This window comes from Halichoerus grypus, chromosome 1 (assembly GCF_964656455.1).
Source record: "Halichoerus grypus chromosome 1, mHalGry1.hap1.1, whole genome shotgun sequence".
Classification (NCBI taxonomy): Eukaryota; Metazoa; Chordata; class Mammalia; order Carnivora; family Phocidae; genus Halichoerus; species Halichoerus grypus.
In genome coordinates, this window is record NC_135712.1 from 29,090,888 (window position 1) to 29,104,010 (window position 13,123).

The 13,123-nt window shown below is 34.7% G+C and overlaps 1 protein-coding gene across 2 annotated transcripts in view; it reads right to left on the bottom strand.

The window, feature by feature from the left end:
• The window catches only part of LOC118535992 (multidrug resistance-associated protein 1-like), an 86,897-nt gene that overhangs the window by 51,692 nt on the left and 22,082 nt on the right, over positions 1-13,123 (bottom strand). For both annotated transcript variants that reach the window (XM_036092673.2, XM_036092669.2), the window contains exons 6-8: positions 6,311-6,565; positions 3,941-4,006; positions 1,780-1,917 (exon numbers count right to left, since the gene is read on the bottom strand). In XM_036092673.2, coding sequence (XP_035948566.2) covers positions 1,780-1,917; positions 3,941-4,006; positions 6,311-6,565 — 459 coding nt within the window. The remainder of the gene's footprint in view (positions 1-1,779; positions 1,918-3,940; positions 4,007-6,310; positions 6,566-13,123) is intronic.

Genomic DNA, 13,123 nt, shown 5'->3' on the forward strand with positions numbered 1-13,123 from the left:
TGAGTTAAGGTTCCAAAAATTAGGGGAAAAATTTAAAACCTTTTTTATTGTTGTTTACCAAAATTCAGTACTATTCAGTACGATTGCTGAAGAATATAAAATAAATGTTCAGTTCACTAAGATATACAGATCATACAATTGTGTATCTTAGACCATGGCATCCTTGAGACCACGCGGTCCAGCTCCCTTCTGTAAGACACTGTGTTCTTACCAGAGTTATGACTCCCATTTAAAATGTATGCAAACTGGGGCGCCTGGGTGGCTCAGTTGGTTAGGCATCTGCCTTTGGCTCAGGTCATGATCCCGTGGTCCTGGGATCAAGTCCTGCTTCAGGCTCCTTGCTCAGCGGGGAGTCTGCTTCTCCCTCTGCCTTCTGCTTCCCCTGCTTGTGCTCTCTCTCTCTCTGACAAATAAATTTAAAAACTAAACTAAAATAAAATGTATACTAATTGATCTTTTTTTCAAGATGGTATATTATGTAAATTTATTTTCCAATGGTGTGTGTATACATTCTGATTCATATGTAATGATTATACTTTCTGTGAGTCATAAAATTAACTGAAGAAAGTATGAATAAATTATGGCTCATAACATTTATATTTACTCTTGTAAGTTTCATTTAGAAAAGGCAGAAAAGTTCATATATGCATGAGAATGTACTGAGTATCATGTACCTAGGACTTACCTTAAGCAAATGCTTCTTGGACATTTTTACCAAAGAATTCCAAATGTAAATATTGCTTTTATTTTCATAATCCCCACATATTTGTTTAAATAAAAATAACAATATTTTAAATTACCAACAAAAGAGACACATGGAATTTCTCCTGACTCTATGACCACCAGGAATGGTAACTTTGATTAAAACTGATGCTTCAGGGCGCCTGGGTGGCTCAGTCGTTAAGCGTCTGCCTTCAGCTCAGGTCATGATCCCAGGGTCCTGGGATCGGGCCCCGCATCGGGCTCCCTGCTCCGCGGGAAGCCTGCTTCTTCCTCTCCCACTCCCCCTTCTTGTGTTCCCTCTTCCGCTGTCTCTCTCTCTGTCAGAAAATAAATAAAATCTTAAAAAAAACCAAAAAACTGATGCTTCAGTTCTATGTGGTTTCGTTATCCTTTCGCTTTCATCATTGCTTCATACCTCAAGGCAATTTATACTCTAGTTTAAATAGCATGGGATTCCTAATGTGTACATGGTATGATGGAGAATGCCCTCAGTTCATACCAATTTGCCTCCAAATATCAATTTTATAACTTTCAGGATGTTTCCCACACTAGAATGGACTTCCATTCCCTATTGTAAAATGAAAAAAGCAAAGGCCTTATTATTGCAAGAATGAAATAAGGCAGTCTCTATAACTTATCTGGCATACAGGAGAAACATTCAATGAATGTTAATTCTCTTCCCAACTCTATATGGTGTGTGTTGGGTCTTGCTTAAAAGGGATTAATCACACAAATCAAGACATTCCAGAGCTGAAATGAAACTCTGAAAGGCAGGTTATATTGTTTAAGAACAGACTAGCACATGTTTGTTCTGTGAGAAATTTACAAAGAAGTAAAATCTTATTATGTGTAAAAAATACAGACCAATGAGAATGCACATATTTTCCCCTTCTTTAAAACTTCCAGTCCCTAATCTACATAAGTCAATGACTGCATTTCTTGAAAATTTTATTTCAGATATAGATTTCACTTTGGGCACTGCAATTCCAAGTAATTTGGAGGTGAATCTGCAAATCAAATTTGAAAATCAAAACAGGAAATATTATACGCACTCACCAAGAATGGAATGCAAGTTAATGTCAGCATAGAAAATACAGCAAGATACCCAGCTGATTTTTGAACTTCCAATTCCTGCTCTCGAATTTCAATAATCTTCTTTTTATAGGAGGGCTCCCATGTATAAAGTTTGAGGATCTGTAAAGGAATCAGACAATAACTATTTGAAAATCAATATCACAGAAAAAATAAAAACATGCATACATGCAAATATACACAGCATACCCCCACACACAATTGTAAAAGATAAAAAAAAAAATTATGGTAAACTCATAAAGTAAAATGCTCCTATTTTCAGCTGAGTCAAAATGTTTCCTTGAATTGTGGGCTTTTTTTTTGCGGGGGATGGGGTAGGTGGCTGGGAGAGGAAAATCACCATCTCTCTTTAGCCTTATGTCCTTACCCACCAATAGCTTATTCTTGAGTCAGACTTTGGCAACATCCCAGCTCTTGGCATGAACTCCACAGCAGTTTCCGTTTAGCTTAATTTTGGTACTTTTCCTGCTGGTCCAACTCTCACTTCAATCCACTCCCCATTTCTTAATAGCTACGCTCCTCTCCCTGGACTCCCAATTTCTTGGAAACTGACAGTATGGGACTTGAAGCCATTTTTGGAAAGGTGACTGGTGTTTTGAGATTGTAAATTGGAATATATATATATTCACACACATCCTCTTGGTTCTGTTTCTCTGGAGAACCCTAAAAATCTTCCACTGGCTCTGTGAACTTACACATGACCCTTAATTGCACACTTTGTTTCCTTGTTTGGATAATGAGAATGAGAAATTATTTTCTTGGGGTTCATAAGAATTATATGAGGAAACAGATATAAAGTGGTAAGTACAGTGTGTGATCCATAGAAAATGTTCACTAAATGGTAGCTATTATCATTATCAGAGAGAGGCCATGGTATCTGTTATCCTTACCCCTGGGATGCCGACCCCCCACACCTTTAAACTATGCTATACTTTCAACTTGCCTATACTTGGTCCTCTACCAGTATTCTAGTGTATTCACTGCTGGGACTGCTATTTCAAATTTTAGACTTTGCTCGTATCTTTAGGAGATGTTCTTTATTTTATCTACACTGTCCTAGTCCTACTAATAGTATAAATTTCCTTTTAAGAGTATCAATATTTAAAACCTATAAACATACATTGCTGTCCTTTTTATGAATACAGGGGTTATCAGTTAACCCACTGAGAGGTACAAGATGCATTTGGATCACATTACTTTGGGAGTGTATGACCTTATTACATAATCTCAGTTATTCAATAATTTAATCTGAGTTAAATTTCAGAGCTACTTAAGGCTATTCCTAATTTTAGATAAATAAATGATTATCAGTCTCTTTTCAGGGTATCTTTTATCTAACAGTGTTTTTCACTTTAGTAATTTTCAATGTTGTGAAAGTTCTACACAGCACAATACAGCATAATTTTTATTGATTTCTAAAGTGAATCAATGTGTACATATAATGGGCATAACCTATGTTTATAGTGATAGATGCACCAGACAGAGGAAATTTCCTATGCAATTATCAATTCCAGAAGGAAATTCCATGTGGGCTTTGTAAATTTTGCCCTTTAGAAACATCTGATAAAGCATAATCCAGGTGCAACAGGATTTGAATCTCTATCATCTATTCATGAGGTTGGTTTCACTCTTTTATCATAGAGAAAATATTAATGGCATGGGGTGTAGCTTTCCTATGGAACAAATAATTTATAACATACCTTTTGCAGAATCACATTTGTATGATCATTTCTATTCCACATAAAAGAACCTGAATGATATGTCATCATTCCCCCATATAAATCTGCCTTCACACTGAAGATGATGTTATGGCCACTCTTGCCTGCTTCATTCCATCTCTTCTACCCAATCCCTTCAAACAAGTCACATTTTGTGTCTTTTGGGATATTTGTGTTCAGTTGTTGGGTGAGAAACAAAGAGAAAACACCTGCATTTTATTTGGTTTTATTTAAATACTATTTTAGCAAGAAGCATTCCTATACATCTGAAATCTGAAATACTCTGCCAAGAATGTTATATACAATTATATAATTACTTTGATATTAAGAATGATAAAAATTCATTTATTGACTAACATGGCTATATTCTAAATAGTGAAATTAAAGTCATATTCCTTGTATATTACCTTAATTCCATGTAAGATTTCATTGAGTAGTTTTATCTGTTTATCTTTGTTCTTCGTTTGGCTTTTCTATTTAAGGGGAAAAAAATGAAGGCATATTTGACAAAGGTTGTTAATAATTTAACTTACATGGCCCACAGCTATTTTTCAAAATACAGGCTATTCTCTCTATTTTATATAATATTTAGTTGAAAACCATCTTAAAATATTCATATAATATTATTCTATTGATAATGTTAAAATTAGTTATAAATAGATATTTTAAAACTTAAAAGTAGTCAGCAGAATATAAGCAAGGTGTGTATTTTACAAAATAGTAGAAAATATAATATTTATTTAGATGTAATTTGTTTAAAATTGAATAATAAAATAATATCCATCTTCTATTAAAATGGGATAAAATTCCCCAAACTCTATCAATTATTTACATATATAATACATACATATTATAAGAGAAGTATCACAGGAATAAAAATAAAGGTCTGTATATTGTAAGTACACTATCTTGAGTGTTAATACTTGTGATTAAAATGTATATTTTCAAATACTGACTCTTTTTTGGCAAATCTTATGTAATTACTGTATATTTATTCAAATATTTAACATTTATATTATTTTATACTTATCATTGCTTGCGTATTGCTTCTTAAGGATTTCTTCCAATAATATTGTCATAATTATGATTTAAATAATAATAAGTACAATATTTGTATATCTAACCAAGGACACATTTACAAGTTAACATCCATAATACTGTTTGTGTGATTAAAGGCATATTTTCTGCTTAGCATATTTGTACATAATATTGCAGTCTCTTTGAAAGTTTTAGGGCCCTATATTAAGGTCCCCCAAATCTATTTCCATTCCTAAATATTTGAATCTAAATTACTTAAAATACAGAATTTTTTAAAAAGCTAGTTTAAAAGTATTTATTAAAATTATAAACAAGCTTGTTATTCTAAATACTAGTGTGTTAATAATTCATAATTATTTCATAGTTATATGGTATATTCTAGCTCTCACCTTTAAAGACTAGTCATCTTTTTGGTAATTATTTGGTAATTTGAATTTTAAAAATTCAGAAAAATATAAAAGAAGGCATAAACCTTCATCACTTAAATGTATTAAAGTAATAAGTGAAAAATCTCCCCTCTTTCCATCTAATTCTACTTTACAGGTAACTTTTCTTTTTTTCCTTAAATGTAGGCTCCACGCTGGGTGTGGGGTTGAACTCACGACCCTGAGATCAAGGTCTGAGCTGAGATCAAGAGCTGACGACCTAACCGACTGAGCCACCCAGGCGCCCCTATAGGTAACTATTCTTAAAAGACTGGTGCTTTATCTCTAGATTATTTCTATGCTTATACAAGTCCATTTATATCTATATCTATATAACTCCATTTATGCCTCTCTATCACACCCACGTGCATTGGTATATTCACATTTTGAAAACTGGATTAAGGATATTTATGTACATATATGCATAATATACACACGTACATACATACATATGTCTCTTTCTTTTTTCCCCTAACATATGATTGACATATTTCCATATCCATACATAGATATTATTCCATACATAGATATTATTAATCTTTGATCCATTTAAAATAATAAAATAAGTGTCATAAGCAATACATCTGCACCTGTGTGGTTACTTTAACACGTGAAACCATTTGTCTCTCCCCTGACAGCGTGCGTGGCTTTTCAGTGCAGTGAACTGTGTCCTGTCTCTCCTTTCCTACAGCACAGCATAGTGCACACCGTCTGGTCCATGTCAGATGTCAAAAAATGTATTGATAGTAAGATGAATGACTGAATGTAAAGGAAGACTATTTACATGGATTCAGTTAAGCACTTAGTATCTACTTGCTGTATGCAGTCACGCCCTGCTCACCGTGGCCCACTCCTCAGACAAAATGAGCATACCCTTACCTCCAGGCTGTGTGCACACTGTTTCTTCTGCTTCGTAAATCTTTTTCTCAGACATCCGCATGGATTCCTCCCTTACCCTGCTGATACATTGTTTCTTTCCTGAGGACTTTACTGCCCCTGTATGTGAAATGGCCCTCTCGTTGTTACTCTATCACCCTAGCCTAAGTTATATTTCTTTGTATACAAATTAACACCAGGCATTATGTTCTTTATTTCTTAATGCCTGTCTCCTTTAAGGAAAGCTGGAACTTATCAGTTCTCCTCACTGCTGTACTTTGGCACAGATGTCCAATCAATACTGGTTGAATGAATGAATGAATGATAAATCTGGATTATTTCCACATGTACAGAATTAACTAGATGGTTATTGTCAACTCCAGTCAGAAAATTCAGCTTCTGTTTGACATATGTAACATGAGGCAGTCTTTTTCTTACCTTCAGCTTTTTTACTCTAGTTGCAACTAAAGCATTTATTGGTATAACAAACACAAGGACTGCTACCCCGGCTAACACAGCTGGGCCCAGCTCTTGCCAAAGAAGTGCTATGGCCATCAGGATGTGAAAAGGGGCCGACCAGAGGAGATTGAGGTTTGCTGTCAAGTCCATGAGCTGCTGGGCATCCGCTGACATCAAGTTAATAACTTCCCCAGTTGAAAACCTCTTTCGAGAAACATTAGATAAAAGTAGGGCCTGAAAAAAGAGAGGCAAAATATTTAAAGAGTTCTGTAGATCATGGGGCATCTTTATTGTCAAACAATGGTAACTTTTAATATCAATTTTCAATATATATTTAGGAAAATCTAAAAGATTATTTATGTGTTAGGATTATGAAATACTGAAACTTTTAAAAATGTTTTCAGATGAAGAAAAATACAATTACTGATCAAAACACACAGTTTTAAACTTCACTGCATATTGGTAGAGAGTAACATTTGGATTCTCAAGCAAATATATTCACCAAAAGCCCTCTACAAGTTGTCGATTACAAAATTGCAAAACGAAATCTATTCTAGGGGCACCTAGCTGGCTCAGTCAGGACAGCATGTGACTCTTGATCTCCAGGTCATGAATTCAAGCCCCACATTGGGCATAGAACTCACACACACAAAAAAATCTATTCTAGATTTCTAGCATTGGGGATCCCCTCTATTCGCTGGCACCGCTATAATGCTAAACCTTCTAAATTTTATCAATACAAAGTACATAAATGATCCAATAAATATCTAATGAATACTGATGCTATGCACTATGCTTGAAACTAGAAAATTTAAAAATGACACTGTCCCAATTCTCAAGAAGATTATAATTTGGTTGTGGAGTCCACCCCCCCACCCACCCACATATACCTCCCACACAGGATGATCGTAAGCATAAAAATAGTTAAGAAGGGCCATGGGAATTTAAAGAGATAAAAATACTGGAAAGGCTTCTTGGAGCAGATGGAAATATATCTTTTCTTCCAAAGCCCAATTCTCACTTTCTGTGCACATTATTTTAATATTTGTATATTGAATTCAATATTCCCAAGCTTAATTATTGGTAACTCTTACTAAGGTTGATCTTAGAAATTCATTTATTAAATTCTCCACCCATTTAAAATTCCCACTGAAATGCATAAATAAATTGTCAAAGTCGTGGAGAATTGGTATGTGTACTGGAAGCCAGGCAAAAGTCCATTCATATGCCAAGAATTTTAAGGAATTTCCACTATACTGATTTAAAGAGACAGGATAGAGAGGTGGAACTAGCAAGAGTAAATGAGAAACTACAGGAGGCACTCAAAGTCTGTTTTCTCAATAAATGGATAATACAAAGTCCCACCCCCACCCCCCAATAAAAGGCTCATGTGGAAAATAAGTAGTCAGGGGCTTCAGTGGACCTCTTCTAACATTCCGAAGCTTAAAGCAGGAGGGCTTCATGCAAAGGGGGAGGCCACGGGGCCCACCAGAGGGACTGCTCAGCCCTGGGAGGTTCACGAGGTGCCAGGATCCCCCAAGCTCTATGGCTACTGCAGTGTTCAATCCTCATTTAAATTTCTATGCAGTAAATTGGAAACATTTCTGTTACTGACTAGTAAGGGGGGACAGCTGTGCTGATGATAAAACAGAATGACTACTACTGCCACAAGAGAGAAAAAAGGAAAAAAATACTAGTCCCTACGACAATGAAGCTTTAGCCATGTCTCCTCCAAAGGTAGCTCTTTAACCTCCTCCTGATACGTTATTGACCACCTAATGCAGCCAAGTGAAACAATGGAAATCCAAACACAGGAACTCTCATTTCATTAAGTCTCTAACATTTCTTCAGAGAGGTCCATTGATCTCTAATAGAATCCACCAGCAACTTATAATTATAAACAAATATATTTCCTCTCATACTTCTAGAAGGAAAAGATAAATAGTATTTAGGATTTATGAAAATACTAGCAGATTGAAGAGTTCAAAGTAGCTAAATTAGCCAAGGAATCAAATGAATGACCTCCTATCGGAAAAAACATATCACAAGAAACATAAAAAATATATATCTCTCTGTAATCTTTATAGTGAAAGAACATGATATCCATTAAAAATGAGTACGAATAGAAAAATTACTTCAAATTAAAAGCACAACTGTCAAATTTTTAAAAATGTAATGGAGGCACCAAAAATCCAAATGGATATTAGAACAAATGGAATTCTTAAACTATGAGTAGATATGTTCAAAAACTTTTCCCAGAAATTAGAGAAAACATATTTTTAAAAAAGATTTTATTTATTTATATGCCAGAGAGAGAGAGAGGGAGAGTACAAGCAGGGGGAGTGGCAGGCAGAGGAAGTGGGACTCGATCCCAGGACCCTGAGATCATGACCTGAGCTGAAGGTAGACCCTTAACCATCTGAGCCACCCAGGCGCCCCAAGAAAACATATTTTTAAAATGAAATGACTTTTTAAAAAGACTTAAAGCATGGAGAAATTTCAGGAAACCACACACACACACACACACACACACAAGATATAAATATATATTCAGGTTGTCAATTTCTTCCTGTTGATCTATAAAGAACTTCTCAAACTCAACACCCAAAAAAACAAATAATCAAGTCAAAAAATGGGCAGAAGACATGAACAGACACTTCTCCAAAGAAGACATACAAATGGCTAACAGACACATGAAAAAATGCTCAACATCATTAGTCATCAGGGAAATTCAAATCAAAACCACATTGAGATACCACCTTACACCAGTTAAAATGGTTAAATTGACAAGGCAAGAAACAACAAATGTAGGACAGGTTGTGGAGAAAGGGGAACCCTCTTACACTGTTGGTGGGAATGCAAGTTGGTATAGCCACTTTGGAAAACAGTGTGGAGGTTCTTCAAAAAATTAAAAATAGAGCTACCCTATGACTCAGCAATTGCATTACTGGGTATTTACCCCAGAGACACAGATGTAGTGAAAAGAAGGGCCATATGCACCCCAATGTTCATAGCAGCAATGTCCGCAACAGCCAAACTGTGGAAGGAGCCGAGATGCCCTCCAATAGACGAATGGATAAAGAAGATGTGGTCCATATATACAATGGAATATTACTCAGCCATCAGAAAGGATGAATACCCAACATGTGCATCAACATGGATGGAACTGGAGGAGATTATGCTAAGTGAAATAAGTCAAGCAGAGAAAGACAATTATCATATGGTTTCACTTATTTGTGGAACATAAGGAATAGCATGGAGGACGTTAGGAGAAGGAAGGGAAAAATGAAGGGGGTATATCAGAGGGGGAGATGAACCATGAGAGACTATGGACTCCGGGAAACAAACTGAGGGTTTTAGAGGGAAGGGGGGTGGGGGGATGGGTGACCCCGGTGATGGGTATTAAAGAGGGCACATACTGCATGGAGCACTGGGTATTATACGCAAACAATGAAACATGGAACACTACATCAAAAACTAATGATGTACTGTATGGTGACTAACATAACATAATAAAAAATTTTTTTAAAAAGACATAAATGTATACACATTTATGTATATATTATATAAACATATTAATATAAATATTAATACATTTACATTTATATTTCTTTATAAATTCAGAATAATGAATAACACAACTTCTAGAGTGGAATGCCTGGGTTCCAGGGCCAGTTACTCTGTTTCATAACTCTTTGACTATGGGGAAGTTACTCATTGTTCTGAGTTTAAGTTTCCTTATATTTTATGTATACACACACACACACACACGAGCATTATATCTACAGCTACCTCTATATCTAGAACTGATTGTATATCTATTTCTATGCACATAATAGTGCTTAAAACAGCAACAGAGTGCAACAGATATGTTAATATGTGTTTATTATATATGTATATTATGTGTTTATTATATATGTGTATTATATATACAGATAAAACATAACACAACACACACACACACAAAACGCAACACATAACACAATTACTTTACAAGCAAAGAATGAGAAGAAATAATTAAAGAAAAAATTAGAAGACAATCTCTCTGAATGAAGGAAAGATTTCAAACCAAAAGCAGTTAGGAAGTAGCAGTCTAATTAGAAAACAGTATACCTCCTCTCACCATGGTGAAATTTGTAAATTCTATAATGTTAAAATTATCCTTAAAAAGAAATACTTACAAGCACCTAAACACAGAAAAATCAAAACAAAACAGGTTATCCTAAAATGGTGGGGCAAGAGGTGGGGGTTGGCAGTAACTTTACCTGTCATACCTACTATCAGAAGACAATGTTGCAATGGTTATAAAGAATGTGTGGAAAAGGTAGTTTGATATGTATTGAGTGCACCATATGTATTAATGAGTGAAGATGGTAAGCAAGGTGGAAAGCAAAATAGGGAAAAAAATGACAATAGTAGGAAAAGAGTTTAATATATATACGGAAGTTTCTGCTATGCATTTATTTAAATTTATGCTTATATGTAAGAATGTACTTAAAAACAAAATCAGATTTTTTTTTTAAGATTTTATTTATTTATTTGAGAGAGAGAGAAAGAGCATGAGCATGAGCATGAGCAGGGGGAGGGGCAGAGGGAGAAGCAGATTCCCCCCTGAGCAGGGAGCAGGATCATGACCTGAGCAAAGGCAGGTGCTTAACGGACTGAGCCATCCACGCGCCCCCCTCAAACAGATTAAATACAAAAAAGAATCATAAAGAAATCATATAATAATGTATTTTGTCAATATGTTTGGTCATGATATATTATGAAGTAAATAATAGATTATAAAACAGTGTATTACAAATATATATGTATGCAGGTAAAATAAATGTTAGGGGAAAATATATCAATGCTTATCTTTGCAATCTAGAATTATGAATGGCTGCCATTTTCTCTTTCCTACTTTATGCATTACACATATTTTCTTCAGTATACAAGAGAAAATTTTCTTTAAAAATTAATTGCTTTCAAAATATTAAGGAAAAGACTAAAGGGTACTATATAATTGGATCTTGTTCTGCATGGCATTTTTAACATCAGGAGCACTGATTTCTCTTTCAATATTTTTTTCTGCCAAATAAACTTCTACCTTTCTGTAAGGGACAAAATTCACAAGCCATGAAGGGGAATTTAGTTACCGCTTATTGCTAAATTATACAATCTAAACTGCCTCTTTGTTATATGAAACAATTTGGAAGAATACTGCAATATGACACCACAATTATACTGGATGATGCAACATGTTCCAGAATTGTCTAGTAAGGAGTATTTAAAGAGATAAAAGAGAGAAAGCCAGAGTCAGGTAAAAAGAAAAAAAAATCAACTGTAAAATCTAAAACCACATAAAAAGTTGGGAGTTTATAAATACTCTTCAATCAAAATGACAATTAACAAATTTTCATTTACAATTATATTTTAATCATAATCACTTTCACGAAACTCTGTTATTTTTAAATTTCATCCAATTTTGAGATTTCTTTACTACAATATTTTCTTTACCTAGTCTACACACACACACACACACACACACACACACACACACACGGCACAACTATGTGACTTATCACTTCCTGAAACTTCATTGATTTCATTTATTGAATTATACTCTAACAAGACCAAGATGAACCAGATAAGGCTCCAGCCTCAAAAACCTCTTTTACTGACTGGAAATATTTGAATTATCCCTGAACTCAATTCACTAATATCTCACTTTATCATTGGATGATGAAATCTGTTTGCAATTTCACGTTCTCCTTCTTAATATTTGTTCCTTTCTAGACTCATTGCCATGGTCCTGGTTCATATCTTTATTTCCAGAACTACTGAAATAGTTCTAAGGTACTCCTTATTTCCGACCCTATCTATTTTCATTAGTTTCTCCTGATCATCCATCTACCCTATGGCTCAAATGAGTTCCAATTTCCTCTAGAATTAAAGTCCGTTTTTACAATGTATCTTTCAAGTTTTTGAAAAAAGAGTTGCAATCCCTTCTATTTTACCATCCTACCCCTCCCCACCATCCTACTCATAAAAATACTATCTCTAGCTAAATTAATCTACTCATCATTTTCTGAGCAAGCCATGTATTCATCTGTGTACTCCCTCCCACAATATATTTCCACAGTAGAGTCTTTGCCTCGTGCAATTCATCCTTCTGACTTAAATCATGCAGTACTATGCAATACTAATCATTACATTTTTCCTGACCATCCTAGCTATAAGTCATAGAAATCACAGAATTTAGAGCTGGAAGGGTCCTAAAAATTCCTCACCCAGTGATTCTAAACCAGCAGTTACTATACTTCTAAAAAGATGTGGTGGACCTAAAGGCGGACCCTCATAACATTTATAAGAACTCATTCTTCTTCAGTTCTTTTGTACGCAAAAAAAGTATGCCAGGATTCTCTTTCTGACTCTAAGTGCAGGATTTGGATTCTGCTTCTCCTCTTCCTGACTACACTTACATGTTTTTATTTTTTTAAATGTACTAAATTTTATTAATTTTCTTGCATTTTAGAATTATCCCAATTAAGGTTAAGAACAAATCTTTAAACTACAAATATAGACAGTTTAGACACTGCACTACTGTCCAATAATGGTAGCAACTAGCTATGTGTTGTTATTAAATTTCATTAAAATTAAAAATTCACTTCCTTAGTCTTAAGAGCCACAGTTCAAGGGCTCAAGAGTCATATGTGACTAGTGGCTGCCAAACTGGATAATGTGGATATATTACTTTTGTTTAGTTAAAAAAATGTTTTAGAAGTCAGGAAGTTTTTATTGTATTTTGCT